Raw genomic sequence first — 16794 nt, 5'->3', positions numbered from 1 at the left:
GTACTGGTTTAGTTGTTAGTGATGTATTGGTTATGGTATGAGTTACTGTACTGGTTTAGTTGTTAGTGATGTATTGGTTATGGTATGAGTTACTGTACTGGTTTAGTTGTTAGTGATGTATTGGTTATGGTATGAGTTACTGTACTGGTTTAGTTGTTAGTGATGTATTGGTTATGGTATGAGTTACTGTACTGGTTTAGTTGTTACTGATGTATTGGTTATGGTATGAGTTACTGTACTGGTTTAGTTGTTAGTGATGTATTGGTTAAGGTACATACTTGTGGAAATCCTCGATGCAGTGAATCTGATTGGATGCATCAACAGTGAAGGGGATTCCATCGAGACTGCGGTGACAGACCACACAGGTGAAGCATTGTGGGTGATACGCCTTGCCTGTTGCTCGCAAGATGCGCTCCATGATTGGTTTAGAGCAGACACTGCATTGCTCCAGTGTGTTCTGTAATGGAGAGAGAACCAAGTACCAAACTGGTTAGTTACATCGAGACTACAGCACAGAAACAGGCCATTCGGCCCAACTGGTCTATGCCGGTGTTTATGCTCCACACGAGCCTCCTCCCTCCCTACTCCATCTCACCCTATCAGCATATCCTTCTATTCCTTTCTCCCTCGTGTGTTTATCGAGCTTCCCCTTAAATGCATCTACACTATTCGCCTCAACTACTCCTTGCAGTAGTGAGTTCCACATTCTAACTACTCTCTGGGTAAAGAAGTTTCTCCTGAATTCCCTAATGGATTTCTCAGTGGCCATTTTATATTTATGATCTCTAGTTTTGGATTCCCGCACAAGTGGAGACATTTTCTCTACGTCTACCCTATCAAACCCTATCATTATCTTAAAGACCTCTATCAGGTCACCCCTCAGCCTTCTCTTTTCTGGAGAAAAGAGCCCCAGCCTGTTCAGCCTTTCCTGATAAGGATATTCTCTCAGTTCTGGTATCAGTTTGAAGGACGACTTCATGGAATGCATTCGAGACAGTTTTCTAGCACAATATGTCGAGGAACGAACCAGGGAACGGGCTATTTTGGATCTAGTATTGTGTAATGAGACAGGGTTAATTAGTAATCTTATAATCAAGGATCCTTGGGGGAAGAGTGATCATAATGTGATAGAATTTCAAGTATGTAAAAAGGAAGAGATTAGCGTAAGTAAACATTGGTCCCTTAGAAGCAGAGGCAGGAGAAATTATAATGGGAAATAAGGAAATGGCAGAGATGTTAAACAAATATTTTGTACCTGTCTTCACAGTTGAAGACGCAAAAAACATACCAGAAATAGTGGGGAACCAAGGGTCTAATGAAAGTGAGGAACTTAAAGTAATTAATATCAATGAAGAAAAAGTACTGGAGAAAAGCCGATAAATCCCCTGGATCTGATGGCCTACATCCGAGGGTTCTAAAAGAGGTGGCTGAAGAGATAGTGGATGCATTGGTTTTGATCATCCAAAATTCCCTAGATTCTAGAACGGTCCCAGTGGACTGGAAGGCAGCAAATGTAACCCCGCTATTCAAGAAAGGAGGGAGAGAGAAAACAGGGAACTACAGGCCAGTTAGCCTGACATCAGTCGTCGGGAAAATGCTGGAATCCATTATTAAGGAAGTGGTGACAGGGCACTTAGAAAATCATAATATGATTAGGCAGAGTCAACATGGTTTTATGAAAGGGAAATCGTGTTTGACAAATTTATTAGAGTTTTTTGAGGGTGTAACTAGCAGGGTAGATAAAGGGGAACCAGTGGATGTCGTATATTTGGATTTTCGAAAGGCATTCGATAAGGTGCCACATAAAGGGTTGTGACACGAGATAAGGGCTCATGGGGTTGAGGGTAATATATTAGCATGGATAGAGGATTGGTTAACAGACAGAAAACTGAGAGTAGGGATAAACATGTCATTTTCGGGTTGGCAGGCTGTAACTAGTGGGGTGCCTCAAGGATCAGTGCTTGGGCCTCAGCTATTTACAATCTATATTAATGACTTAGATGAAGGGACTGAGCGTAATGTATCCAAGTTTGCTGACGATAGAAAGTTAGGTGGGAAAGTAAGCTGTGAGGAGGACACAAAGAGGTTGCAAAGGGATATAGACAGGTTAAGTGAGTGGGCAAGAAGGTGGCAGATGGAGTATAATGTGGGGAAATGTGAAATTATCCACTTTGGTAGGAAGAACAGAAAAGCAGAATATTTTTTAAAAGGTGAGAGACTAAGAAATGTTGGTGTTCAGAGGGATTTGAGTGTCCTTGTACACGAAACACAGAAAGTTAACATGCAGGTACAGCAAGCAATTAGGAAGGCAAATAGTGTGTCAGCCTTTATTGCAAGGGGGTTGGAGTATAAGAGTAAGGAAGTCTTACTGCAATTATATAGGACTCTGGTGAGAGCTCACCTGGAGTACTGTGTGCAGTTTTGGCCTCCTTACTTAAGGAAGGATATACTTGCCTTAGAGGGGGTGCAACGAAGGTTCACTAGATTGATTCCTGGGATGAGAGGGTTGTCTAATGAGGAGAGGTTGAGTAGAATGGGCCTATACTCTCTGGAGTTTAGAAGAATGAGAGGTGATCTCATTGAAGTGTATAAAATTCTTAGAGGACTTAAGGTAGATAGTCAAAATCTTTTCCCAAAGGTAGGGGAGTCTATAACGAGGGGGCATAGATTTAAGGTGAGAGGGGAGAGATACAAAAGGGTCCAGAGGGGCAATTTTTTCACTCAAAGGGTGGTGAGTGTCTGGAACGAGCTGCCAGAGGCGGGTACAATTTTGTCTTTTAAAAAGCATTTGGACAGTTACATGGGTAAGATGGGTATAGAGGGATATGGGCCAAGTGCAGGCAATTGGGACTAGCTTAGTGGTATAAACTGGGCGACACGGACATGTTGGGCCGAAGGGCCTGTTTCCATGTTGTAAACTTCTATGATTCTATGATTCTATGACTTAACAGGGTAGATGCTGAGAGGCTGTTTCCCCTGGCTGGAGGGTCTAGAACTAGGGGACATAGTCTCAGGATAAGGGGTCGACCATTTAGGACCAAGATAAGGAAATATTTCTTCACACAGAGGGTTGTGAATCTTTAGAATTCTCTATCCCAGAGGGCTGTGGATGCTCAGTCATTGAGTATATTCAAGACTGAGATCGATGGATTTTTGGACATGAAGGGAAATGGGGATCAGGCGGGAAAGTAGAGTTGAGGTCGAAGATCAGCCTTGATCTTATTGAATGGAGGAGCAGGCTCGAGGGGCCGTATGGCCTACTCCTGCTCATATTTCTTATGTTCTTATGTTATCATCCTTGTGAATCTTTTTTGCATCCTCTCAAATGTCTCTATATTCTTTCTATAATATGGAGACCAGAACTGTGCACAATACTCCAAGTTGCTAAGGGCAACAAAACATGAAAATACCCTGCATTTAAAGTGAGGCAGTGGTCTACCCGTTTAAAGCAGTTTTAAGAGCCAGCAGGCCCAAGTTATACTATCAGTTCTGCATTGCTCTCCATTAAGGCAAAACAGAACTCTGCAGATGCAGACCTCTGCTCACTGCCGATTAAACTTTAAGTCAACTACTTGCCTTCAGCTGCCTCGGCCCTAAGCCCTGGATTTGCCCCCTAAACCTCTCCGCCTCTCTCTCCTCCTTTAAGATGCTCCTTAAAACCTGCCTCTTTGACCAAGCTTTTGGTTACTTGTCCTAATAGAAACATAGAAAATAGGAGCAGGAGTAGGCCATTCGGCCCTTCGAGCCTGCTCCTCCATTCAATATGATCATGGCTGATCCTCTATCTCAATACCATATTCCCGCTCTCTCCCCATACCCCTTGATGTCTTTTGTGTCAAGAAATCTATCCAGCTCCTTCTTAAATATATTCAGTGACTTGGCCTCCACAGCCTTCTGTGGTAGAGAATTCCACAGGTTCACCACCCTCTGAGTGAAGAAACTTCTCCTCATCTCAGTCCTAAATGTCCTACCCCGTATCCTGAGACTGTGACCCCTGGTTCTGGACTCCCCAGCCAGGGGAAACATCGTCCTGCATCCAGTCTGTCTAGCCCTGTCAGAATTTTATACGTTTCAATGAGATCCCCTCTCATTCTTCTAAACTCGAGTGAATACAGGCCGAGTCGACCCAATCTCTCCTCATACGACAGTCCTGCCATCCCAGGAATCAGTCTGGTGAACCTTCGCTGCACTCCCTCTATGGCAAGTATATCCTTTCTTAGGTAAGGAGACCAAAACTGCACACAATACTCCAGGTGTGGTCTCACCAAGGCCCTGTATAACTGCAGTAAGACATCCTTGCTCCTGTACTCAAATCCTCTTGCGATGAAGGCCAACATACCATTTGCCTTCCTAACTGCTTGCTGCACCTGCATGTTTGCTTTCAGTGACTGGTGTACAAGGACACCCAGGTCCCTTTGTACATCAACATTCCCAAATCTATCACCATTTAAATAATACTCTGCCTTTCTGTTTTTCCTTCCAAAGTGGATAACTTCACATTTATCCACATTATACTGCATCTGCCATGTATTTGCCCACTCACTCAACTTGTCTAAATCACCTTGAAGCCTCTTTGCATCCTCCTCACAACTCACAATCCCACCTAGTTTTGTGTCGTCAGCAAACTTGGAAATATTACATTTATCTCCTTATATTATATTATTACATAATATCTCCTTGTGTGGTTCAGTGTCAAATTTGTTTGATAATCGCTCCTGTGAAGCGCCTTGGTACGTTTATGTTAAAGGCGCTATATAAATGCAAGTTGTTGTTGTTATAAGATCTTCTGCTCAGATTAGAAAGATTAAGGGGTGAAGTTTATAAAGTTCTCTGATGATTCATTGCGGCTTTGGGAAGCACAGTGAGGACAGCAATTCAGCCCATCCTTCCAGATGGACCTTGGATCAAAGAAAACCCAAAGATGTTTTATAAATACATTAAGAGCAAGAGGATAACAAAGGAAAGAGTAGGGCCTATTAGAGACTAAAAAGGTAAACTATGTGTGGAGGCGGAAGATGTTGGAATGGTTCTTAATGAAGCGGCTCAAGAAGAAGGCCCAGCACCATCTTCTCAGGGGCAATTAGGGATGGGCAATAAATGCTGGCCTTACCACTCCCCCAATACTCCTCACACCCCCCAGATACTCCCCACACTTCCCTGATACACCCCACACATCCCCCACTTCCCAACATTCTCCCCACCCCCCCCGATACACCCCATACTGCCCCAATACTCCCCACGCCCCCCAATACTCCCCACACTCCCACAACACTCCCCCCACTCCCTGCAATCCCCCAATACTCCCCACACCCCCCCAATACTCCCCACACCCACCAATACTCCCCATACTCCCCCAATACTCCCCATACTGCCCCAATACTCCCCACACCCCCCCAATACTCCCCACACCCCCCAATACTCCCCATACTGCCCCAATACTCCCCACACTCCCCAATAATCCCAATACTCCCCACACTCCCACAACACTCCCCCCACTCCCCGCAATCCCCCAATACTCCCCACACCCCCCCAATACTCCCCACACCCCCCAATACTCCCCATACTGCCCCAATACTCCCCACACTCCCCAATAATCCCAATACTCCCCACACTCCCACAACACTCCCCCCACTCCCCGCAATCCCCCAATACTCCCCACACACCCCCAATACTCCCCACACTCCCACAACATTCCCCCCACTCCCTGCAATCCCCCAATACTCCCCACACACCCCCAATACTCCCCACACTCCCACAACATTCCCCCCACTCCCTGCAATCCCCCAATATTCCTCACACTCCCCCAATTCTCCACCCAACACTCCCGACACTCCCCCAATACTCCCCACACTCCCCCAATACTCCCGACACTCCCCCAATACTCCTGACACTCCCCCAATACTCCCCACACTCCCCCAATACTCCCCACACTCCCCCAATACTCCCCACACTCCCCCAATACTCCCCACACTCCCCCAATACTCCCCCCCAACTGCAACAGCTGCCCATTTAATGCACCATTACCATTCTGCCTATTTTTGTTTCCCTTGCTCTGCACAGGGTCCTATTTTAACTATTACACTGAGATGGGGCAAAAATGAGCATGAGAGAGAGTCTCACAACAGATCATTGAGAAAGCGGAGCACCAGTGGGCGAACAAATAAAGAAACGAGTCGTCTTTCTCCTCAACGCTCATTAAGAGTCGCACACAGCCTCTTTTTGCAGCAACAGGAACAGAAGGAGGCCATTCAGCCCCTCGAGCCTGTTCCGCCATTTGATCAGATCATGGCCGATCCGTACCTCAACCCCCATTTACCCGCCCAGTGCTGCTGCCAATCTCATGTGGCGTTACATGAAAAAATTCCCAAGGAGAATTTTGGCCGAAGTCAATCAAACAATCCATTCGTTGCCAAGCAACTAAGCTAGAGTTGGACCAAGGGGATCAGAGGTCAAAGGCTAATGTTCTGTCACATGATTGCACAATTACCTTTAATGCAGGACACCATAAACAATTCAGTATAAAAGTGGCCAGCAGACAACAGCTGCATCAAATACCTAAATAAGGTCGATGCAGTTTGCAGCATATAAAACAAAATCGAAGTTTGGGTGTTCAACAGTCCATATGGGTTTATTTAAGATCTGTTCATACTATCTACATCAACTTCTCTAAAGATTGTGTGACCTTCAGCAGGAGGTTCTGATTACACTAATGTGAACTAGGGAGCGATTGCAAAAATAACATTATCATACAGAGAGATTACAGTCAGCATATTCGTCCCTTCTTTTGAATAGCTCGAGCTTCACCCAGCTTCGCCATCCATGCCCATGGTTAGACGGCAGCTCCCTTCAGTACAGTCAATCTCTTAGGGACTAAGATTGGTGTCTCCACTCCCTGCCGTGCATGGGTTAGCGGTGGGATAGTGGTGGGCACTGTCCAGTGACCCCTGGGTTAGAGAGAGGGGATAATCAGCCCGGGTTCCTGCTCCTGATCACTGTCCAGTGACTCCTAGGTTAGAGAGAGGGGGCCTTGGGAGGAGCCTGGTGTTGCCCTCAATGGGTTAATATCCTTGTGTTAGAAGTGAGTGATCCTCTTTTTCACAGCCCCAATTCTGATGGCTCGAAGTCTGCCTCTGGATCCCATTACAATTATCAGCGTAAATGAGGCTATTTGTTATAATTTCAGTACAGAGGAGAGGAGACTGATGGATGCTTCCGTCTATCGACACCACCTCAAAGCCCCTAGATGTAGTCCTATTTTTAATTCCGCAAGTATTAAAGCCAAACACACTGACACAATGCACTACATACATGGAATCGCCCTCAAGCACTGAGAAATGTCATAATTATAAGAATAAAGGAGTCATCACTGGAAATTGTGCATTGTCCCTACAGGCACATCAAACAGTCCCATCGGACACAGGCCCATTCACAGCAGGCCGCAGGTCAGTCGATACATGCAGCGGGGTTCGAGACTGCTGCCACTTTCTACTCAGAAGTAAAGAACGACAAGTAAATGGAGAGGGGGCAGGTCGGCTGGGAGGGGCTGAGACGGAGAAGAATTTCACAAAGTCTGTCTTGTGAATTCTGAACAAAATGAATTGCTTCTAAACTCTTTCCAAATTATACCTCAAGCCAAATGTCTGATTCTGCGTACTCTATATTCCTGTTACAAATACCCCACCCTGTGTACTCTATATTCCTGTTACAAATACCCCACCCTGCGCACTCTATATCCCCACTCCAAATACCCCACCCTGCACACTCTATATCCCCACTCCAAATACCCCACCCTGTGTACTCTATATTCCTGTTACAAATACCCCACCCTGCACACTCTATATCCCCACTCCAAATACCCCACCCTACGCACTCTATATCCCCACTCATAGAGTCATAGAGTTATACAGCACGGATAGAGGCCCTTCGGCCCATCGTGTCCGCGCCGGCCATCAGCCCTGTCTACTCTAATCCCATATTCCAGCATTTGGTCCGTAGCCTTGTATGCTATGGCATTTCAAGTGCTCATCCAAATGCTTCTTGAATGTTGTGAGGGTTCCTGCCTCCACAACCCTTTCAGACAGTGAGTTCCAGACTCCAACCACCCTCTGGGTGAAAAAGTTCTTTCTCAAATCCCCTCTAAACCTCCTGCCTTTTACCTTGAATCTATGTCCCCTTGTTATAGAACCCTCAACGAAGGGAAAAAGCTCCTTAGTATCCATCCTATCTGTGCCCCTCATAATTTTGTACACCTCAATCATGTCCCCCCTCAGCCTCCTCTGCTCCAAGGAAAACAAACCCAATCTTCCCAGTCTCTCTTCATAGCTGAAGCGCTCCAGCCCTGGTAACATCCTGGTGAATCTCCTCTGCACCCTCTCCAAAGCGATCACATCCTTCCTGTAGTGTGGCGACCAGAACTGCACACAGTACTCCAGCTGTGGCCTAACCAGTGTTTTATACAGCTCCATCATAACCTCCTTGCTCTTATATTCTATGCCTCGGCTAATAAAGGCAAGTATCCCATATGCCTTCTTTACCACCTTATCTACCTGTTCCGCTGCCTTCAGGGATCTATGAACTTGCACACCAAGATCCCTCTGACCCTCTGTCTTGCCTAGGGTCCTCCCATTCATTGTGTATTCCCTTGCCTTGTTAGTCCCTCCAAAGTGCATCACCTCGCACTTTTCCGGGTTAAATTCCATTTGCCACTGTTCCGCCCATCTGACCAACCCATCTATATCGTCCTGCAGACTGAGGCTATCCTCCTCGCTATTTACCACCCTACCAATCTTTGTATCATCAGCGAACTTACTGATCATACCTTTTACATTCATATCCACGTCATTAATGTAGACCACAAACAGCAAGGGACCCAGCACCGATCCCTGTGGTACCCCACTGGCCACAGGCTTCCAGTCACAAAAACAACCTTCGACCATCACCCTCTGCCTTCTGCCACTAAGCCAGTTTTGTATCCAAAGTGCCAAGGCACCCTGGATTCCATGGGCTCGTACCTTCTTGACCAGTCTCCTGTGGGGGACTTTATCGAAGGCCTTACTGAAATCCATGTATACCACATCCACTGCGTTACCCTCATCCACACGCCTAGTCACCCTCTCAAAAAATTCAATCAAATTAGTCAGACATGATCTTCCCTTGACTCCAAATACCCCACCCTGCGCACTCTATATCCCCACTCCAAATACCCCACCCTGCGCACTCTATATCCCCACTCCAAATACCCCACCCTGCGCACTCTATATCCCCACTCCAAATACCCCACCCTGCGCACTCTATATCCCCACTCCAAATACCCCACCCTGCGCACTCTATATCCCCACTCCAAATACCCCACCCTACGCACTCTATATCCCCACTCCAAAAACCTAACCCTAGACAATCTATATCCTCTCTATGACTCTTCTCCCATGATCTCAAAACTGCGGCGCTCAGGGTGACCGAAACAGATTTCTGGAGGTTCTGGCCAAGAGTTCCCAGCTGCTGGTCCTCCAACCCTCCAGCACGACGGGAGCATTGCTGGCCAGATATCTCCACTGTGCCATTGTCAACAATCAGTCCAACTTCCTACCACCATCCACTTCCCTTCTTACAGCGAGCTGCAACCCTTTAAGTGCTGCTCCCGTGCAGGATTTTGAATTCCCAGCCAAGTGTGCTGCAAGCCGGGCTTTTAATGCGCTTGTAACCTACTTAAAATAATGAGCTTACATCACAAAATTTGTGACAGGGGGTGCGGGTGGGTGTGGGTGTGGGGGTGGGGGTGGGTGTGGGTGTGGGGGTGGGTGTGGGGGTGGGGGTGGGTGTGGGGGTGGGTGTGGGGGTGGTTGTGGGGGTGGGGGTGGGTGTGGGGGTGGGGGTGGGTGTGGGGGTGGGTGCGGGTGTGGGTGTGGGGGTGGGGGTGGGTGTGGGGGTGGGGGTGGGTGTGGGTGTGGGGGTGGGTGTGGGTGTGGGGGTGGGTGTGGGGGTGAGTGCGGGTGTGGGGGTGGGGGTGGGTGTGGGTGTGGGGGTGGGGGTGGGTGTGGGGGTGAGTGCGTGTGTGGGGGTGGGGGTGGGTGTGGGTGTGGGGGTGGGTGTGGGGGTGGGGGTGAGTGCGGGTGTGGGGGTGAGTGCGGGTGTGGGGGTGGGGGTGGGTGTGGGGGTGGGGGTGGGTGTGGGGGTGGGTGCAGGTGTGGGGGTGGGTGCGGGGGTGGGGGTGGGTGTGAGGGTGGGTGCGGGTGTGGGGGTGGGGGTGGGGGTGGGGTGGGTGCGGGTGCGGGTGCGGGGGTGGGTGCGGGTGTGGGGGTGGGGGCGGGTGTGGGGGTGGGTGTGGGGGTGGGGGTGGGGGTGGGGGTGGGTGGGGGTGGGTGCGGGTGCGGGGGTGGGGGTGGGTGTGGGGGTGGGTGCGGGTGTGGGGGTGGGGTGGGTGCGGGTGCGGGGGTGGGTGCGGGTGTGGGGGTGGGGGCGGGTGTGGGGGTGGGTGTGGGGGTGGGTGTGGGTGTGGGTGTGGGGGTGGGTGTGGGGGCGGGTGCGGGTGGGGGTGTAGATGTGGGTGTGGGATCAGCCCTGGTTCAATGAGGAGTGTAGAAGAGCATGCCAGGAGCAGCACCAGGCACACCTAAAAATGAGGTACCAACCTGGTGAAGCTACAACTCAGGACAACATCCAGGCTTGGGCTGATAAGTGGCAAGTAACATTCGCGCCAGACAAGTGCCAGGCAATGACCATCTCCAACAAGAGAGAGTCTAACCACCTCCCCTTGACATTCAACGGCATTACCATCGCCGAATCCCCCACCATCAACATCCTGGGGGTCACCATTGACCAGAAACATAACTGGACCAGCCACATAAATACTGTGGCTACAAGACCAGGTCAGAGGCTGGGTATTCTGCGGCGAGTGACTCACCTCCTGACTCCCCAAAGGAGTGTGATGGAATTCTCTCCACTTGCCTGGATGAGTGCAGCTCCAACAACACTCAAGAAGCTCGACACCATCCAGGACAAAGCAGCCCGCTTGATTGGCACCCCATCCACCACCCTAAACATTCACTCCCTTCACCACCGGCGCACAGTGGCTGCAGTGTGGACCATCCACAGGATGCACTGCAGCAACTCGCCAAGGCTTCTTCGAAAGCAACTCCCAAACCCGCGACCTCTACCACCTAGAAGGACAAGGACAGCAGGCACATGGGAACAACACCACCTGCACGTTCCCCTCCAAGTCACACACCATCCCGACTTGGAAATATATCGCCGTTTCTTCAGCGTCGCTGGGTCAAAATCCTGGAACTCCCTTCCTAACAGCACTGTGGGAGAACCTTCACCACACGGACTGCAGCGGTTCAAGAAGGCGGCTCACCACCACCTTCTCAAGAGCAATTAGGGATGGGCAATAAATGGCCTCGCCAGCGACGCCCACATCCCGTGAACGAACGAAAAAAATTGTTTCACTTTGCATTTTTCTGCGTTAAATTTAATCTGCCATGTGTCCGCCCATGCCCCCAGCCTGTCTATATCCTCTTGAAGTCTATCACGATCCTCCTCACTGTTTACTCCCCTTCCAAGTTTTGTGACATCTACAAATTTGGAAATTGTGCCCTTTACACCCAAGTCCAAGTCATTAACATATATCGACGCCCATATCCCATGAACGAATAAAAAAAAGGAAACGCGATAACCAATTAGCGCACAGCAAGCTGCCACAAACAGCGATGAGATGAGCGACCAGATAATCTGTTTTTAGTGATGTTGGTTGAGTGATAAATATTGGCCCCAGGACACCGGGGAGAACTCCCCTGCTCTTCGTCGCAATAGCGGCCGTGGGATCTTTTACATCCACCCGCACGGGCAAACGGGGCCTCAGTTTAACGTCTCATCTGAAAGACGGCACCTCCGACAGTGCAGCACTCCCTCAGTACTGACCCTCCGACTGTGCAGCACTCCCTCAGTACTGACCCTCCGACAGTGCAGTGCTCCCTCAGTACTGACCCTCTGACAGTGCAGCGCTCCCTCAGTACTGCCCCTCTGACAGTGCAGCACTCCCTCAGTACTGCCCCTCTGACAGTGCAGCACTCCCTCAGTACTGACCATCTGACAGTGCAGCACTCCCTCAGTACTGCCCCTCCGACAGTGCAGCACTCCCTCAGTACTGCCCCTCTGACAGTGCAGCACTCCCTCAGTACTGACCCTCCGACAGCGCAGCGCTCCCTCAGTACTGACCCTCCGACAGTGCAGCACTCCCTCAGTACTGACCCTCCGACAGTGCAGCACTCCCTCAGTACTGACCCTCCGACAGTGCAACGCTCCCTCAGTACTGACCCTCCGACAGTGCAACGCTCCCTCAGTACTGCCCCTCTGACAGTGCAGCACTCCCTCAGTACTGACCCTCCGACAGTGCAGCGCTCCCTCAGCAATGACCCTCCGACAGTGCAGCGCTCCCTCAGCAATGACCCTCCGACAGTGCAGCGCTCCCTCAGTACTGACCCTCTGACAGTGCAGCACTCCCTCAGTACTGACCCTCCGACAGTGCAGTGCTCCCTCAGCAATGACCCTCCGACAGTGCAGCGCTCCCTCAGTACTGACCCTCTGACAGTGCAGCGCTCCCTCAGTACTGACCCTCCGACAGTGCAGCGCTCCCTCAGTACTGACCCTCCGACAGTGCGGCACTCCCTCAGTACTGACCCTCCGACAGTGCAGCGCTCCCTCAGTACTGACCCTCCGACAGTGTAAAGGCCACGGGCTGTTGAGGGAAGGTTAAGGTTGAAGCTCTCGTGTGGAGAAAATGATGGATGACCTCATCGAAGGATAAGGAAAACCCACAATAATCACCTTGATGCAAATCAGAAAAGTAGGAGGTCAGTGGAAATTAGTGAAAATTAAATTTAGAGCAGAGATCACGAAAACCTCGTACTCATATAGTCGAGAGAAATGTTTGGAATAATTTGATTGCCGGGGTAATAGGCAGAGGAACAGCAAGATTATTCAAATCTATCCCTAATTGCCTTTGAGAAGGTGGTGGTGAGCCGCCTTCTTGAACCGCTGCAGTCCGTGTGGTGAAGGTTCTCCCACAGTGCTGTTAGGAAGGGAGTTCCAGGATTTTGACCCAGCGACGATGAAGGAACGGCGATATATTTCCAAGTCGGGATGGTGTGTGACTTGGAGGGGAACGTGCAGGTGGTGTTGTTCCCATGCGCCTGCTGCTCTTGTCCTTCTCGGTGGTAGAGGTCGTGGGTTTGGGAGGTGCTGTCGAAGAAGCCTTGGCGAGTTGCTGCAGTGCATCCTGTGGATGGTGCACACTGCAGCCACAGTGCGCCGGTGGTGAAGGGAGTGAATGTTTACGCTAATTTCTACCAACATGGAGGGGGTCCAGGCCTCATGCACCCCTGAGACCCACACAGCTCCCCCTTCTTGCTTTGTGGGTTCAATTTCTGTTCTCAGCATTCCGGCCTGCAGTGCCGAGACACCGAGACACCGAGACACCGAGCTACCGAGACACCGAGACACCGAGCTACCGAGACACCGAGCCACCGAGACACCGAGCCACCGAGCTACCGGGACACCGAGACACCGAGCTACCGAGACACCGAGCCACTGAGACACCGAGCTACCGGGACACCGAGACACCGAGCTACCGGGACACCGAGCCACCGAGCTACCGGGACACCGAGACACCGAGCTACCGAGACACCGAGTCACTGAGACACCGAGCTACCGGGACACCGAGACACCGAGCTACCGAGACACCGAGACACCGAGACACCGAGTCACTGAGACACCGAGCTACCGGGACACCAAGACACCGAGCTACCGAGACACCGAGACACCGAGTCACTGAGACACCGAGCTACCGGGACACCGAGACACCGAGCTACCGAGCTACCGGGACACCGAGCCACCGAGACACCGAGCCACCGGGACACTGAGCCACCGAGACACCGAGCTACCGGGACACCGAGCCACCGAGACACCGAGCCACCGAGCTACCAAGCTGGGGAAACAGGTTCTCACAGTGCAGGGACTCGCTGACTCTGCCTCCTAGCTGTAATTGGCCGTGAAAGGGACGGGCAGAGGTTCTGTCCCTTTCAAGACTGGCTGGGAACTCCCAGAGTCGGTGCTGATCTGGTGTGTTTGGTTCTCTGCCAGTTATGGTGGGAATCCGTTGGAACTCCTGAAAAAATTCAGGCCGTGTATCTTTAACTTTTCTTTAGCCTGGCCTTTAAATAACGAGTTGAATCTGTCACGTTACATGGATGTGAAGTTTCACCAATCTCTCTATAATTACACGTAGCAACACAAAACAAAATACAAGCTTGTGTAATCCAGAAGGAATTTAGTTAAACCTCAGAAAGACTCCACCCTTATCATAACATGGTCCTTAGCAACCAAGCATTTCCCTTGTTATCACAAGGTGGATGGCCGATAGTCATGACGCAAAACGTAGAATCAAGTGAAGATGGAGACCCCAGATGCACTGGGGACCACCCGGATACATTGGGAACCGCCCGGATACACTGGGCACCCGGATACACTGGGCACCCGGATACACTGGGAACCGCCCGGATACACTGTGAACCCTGATACACTGGGAACCCTGATACACTGGGAACCCTGATACACTGGGCACCCCGGATACACTGGGAACCCTGATACACTGGGAACCCTGATACACTGGGAACCCTGGATACACTGGGGACCGCCCAGATACACTGGGAACCCTGATACACTGGGGACCGCCCGGACACACTGGGGACCCTGATACACTGGGGACTGCCCGGATACACTGGGAACCCTGATACACCGGGGACCGCCCGGACACACTGGGAACACTGATACACTGGGGACCGCCCGGACACACTGGGAACCCTGATACACTGGGAACCCTGATACACTGGGAACCCCGGATACACTGGGCACCCTGATACACTGGGAACCCTGATACACTGGGAACCCTGATACACTGGGAACTCTGGATACACTGGGCACCCTGATACACTGGGAACCCTGGATACACTGGGCACCCTGATACACTGGGGACCCCGGATACACTGGGGATCGCCCGGACACACTGGGGACCCTGATACACTGGGGACTGCCCGGATACACTGGGAACCCTGATACACTGGGAACCCTGATACACTGGGAACCCCGGATACACTGGGCACCCTGATACACTGGGAACCCCGGATACACTGGGCACCCTGATACACTGGGAACCCTGATACACTGGGAACCCTGATACACTGGGAACCCTGGATACACTGGGAACCCTGATACACCGGGGACTGCCCGGACACACTGGGAACCCTGATACACTGGGAACCCCGGATACACTGGGCACCCCGGATACACTGGGCACCCTGATACACTGGGAACCCTGATACACCGGGGACTGCACGGACACACTGGGAACCCTGATACACTGGGAACCCCGGATACACTGGGCACCCCGGATACACTGGGCACCCTGATACACTGGGAACCCTGATACCCCGGGGACTGCCCGGACACACTGGGAACCCTGATACACTGGGAACCCTGATACACTGGGAACCCCGGATACACTGGGCACCCTGATACACTGGGCACCCTGATACACTGGGAACCCTGATACACCGGGGACTGCCCGGACACACTGGGAACCCTGATACACTGGGAACCCTGATACACTGGGAACCCCGGATACACTGGGCACCCTGATACACTGGGAACCCTGATACACCGGGGACTGCCCGGACACACTGGGAACACTGATACACTGGGGACCCCCGATACACTGGGGACCGCCCGGATACACTGGGAACCCTGATACACTGGGAACCCCGGATACACACCGAACCCTGATACAATGGGGACCGCCCAGATACACTGGGAACCCTGATACACCGGGGACCACCCGGATACACCGGGGACCGCCCGGATACACTGGGAACCCTGGATACACTGGGGACTCTGGATACACTGGGGATCCCGGATACACTGGGGACTCTGGATACACTGGGGATCCCGGATACACTGGGGACTCTGGATACACTGGGGATCCTGGATACACTGGGGACCGCCCGGGTACACTGGGGACCGCCCGGATACACTGGGGACCGCCCGGATACACTGGGGACTGCCCGGATACACTGGGGATCCCGGATACACTGGAGGACCCTGGATACACTGGAGGACCCTGGATACACTGGAGGACCCTGGATACACTGGAGGACCCTGGATACACTGGAGGACCCTGGATACACTGGAGGACGCTGGATACACTGGAGGACCCTGGATACACTGGAGGACGCTGGATACACTGGGACCAGAGTCTTTGTCCAGTGACGGATCTCCAGTACTATGGTGTGACCACTTGCACTGAGCAAACAAAGTGGCTAAAACTCCAGCCGAGGAACAGCAACTCCGGAATTTTGCTCCTTGCTACTTTTTCAGGTCTAGTCATTAGTGTAAAGGGTTAGCAGCTTTAGTTAGGAGGTTAGAATCCCCCTCACTTGGACCTCCTGCAGCCCTGTTCCAGTAACACTCCTCTCATACTAACATGAGACTTGTTGATTTTTATGATGGCGCTGATAAGATTTATTTTTATTTCCGTATCAGCAAACACCTGGTGCAGTTTCCACTCAAGAGATCGAAGCAGAAGATGAACCCAGTGCCCGGCTTCACACACTGGAACCTCCCCCGCACACTGGAACACGCCCCCGCACACTGGAACCTCCCCCGCACACTGGAACACGCCCCCTCACACTGGAACACGCCCCCGCACACTGGAACCTCCCCCGCACACTGGAACACGCCCCCGCA

The 16794-nt window shown here is 51.4% G+C and overlaps 1 protein-coding gene across 17 annotated transcripts in view; it reads right to left on the bottom strand.

The window, feature by feature from the left end:
- Positions 1–16794, bottom strand: part of lpp (LIM domain containing preferred translocation partner in lipoma) — a 507683-nt gene that overhangs the window by 17122 nt on the left and 473767 nt on the right. For all 17 annotated transcript variants that reach the window (XR_010965395.1, XR_010965397.1, XR_010965396.1 and 14 more), the window contains one exon: positions 279–457. Coding sequence is in view for 12 of the 17 variants with exons in the window: in XM_067994826.1 (XP_067850927.1) it covers positions 279–457 (179 nt within the window). In the remaining 5 variants the exon portion in view is untranslated. The remainder of the gene's footprint in view (positions 1–278; positions 458–16794) is intronic.

Source organism: Heptranchias perlo, chromosome 13, assembly GCF_035084215.1.
Source record: "Heptranchias perlo isolate sHepPer1 chromosome 13, sHepPer1.hap1, whole genome shotgun sequence".
Classification (NCBI taxonomy): domain Eukaryota; kingdom Metazoa; phylum Chordata; class Chondrichthyes; order Hexanchiformes; family Hexanchidae; genus Heptranchias; species Heptranchias perlo.
This window is presented reverse-complemented; position numbering and strand designations above follow the sequence as displayed.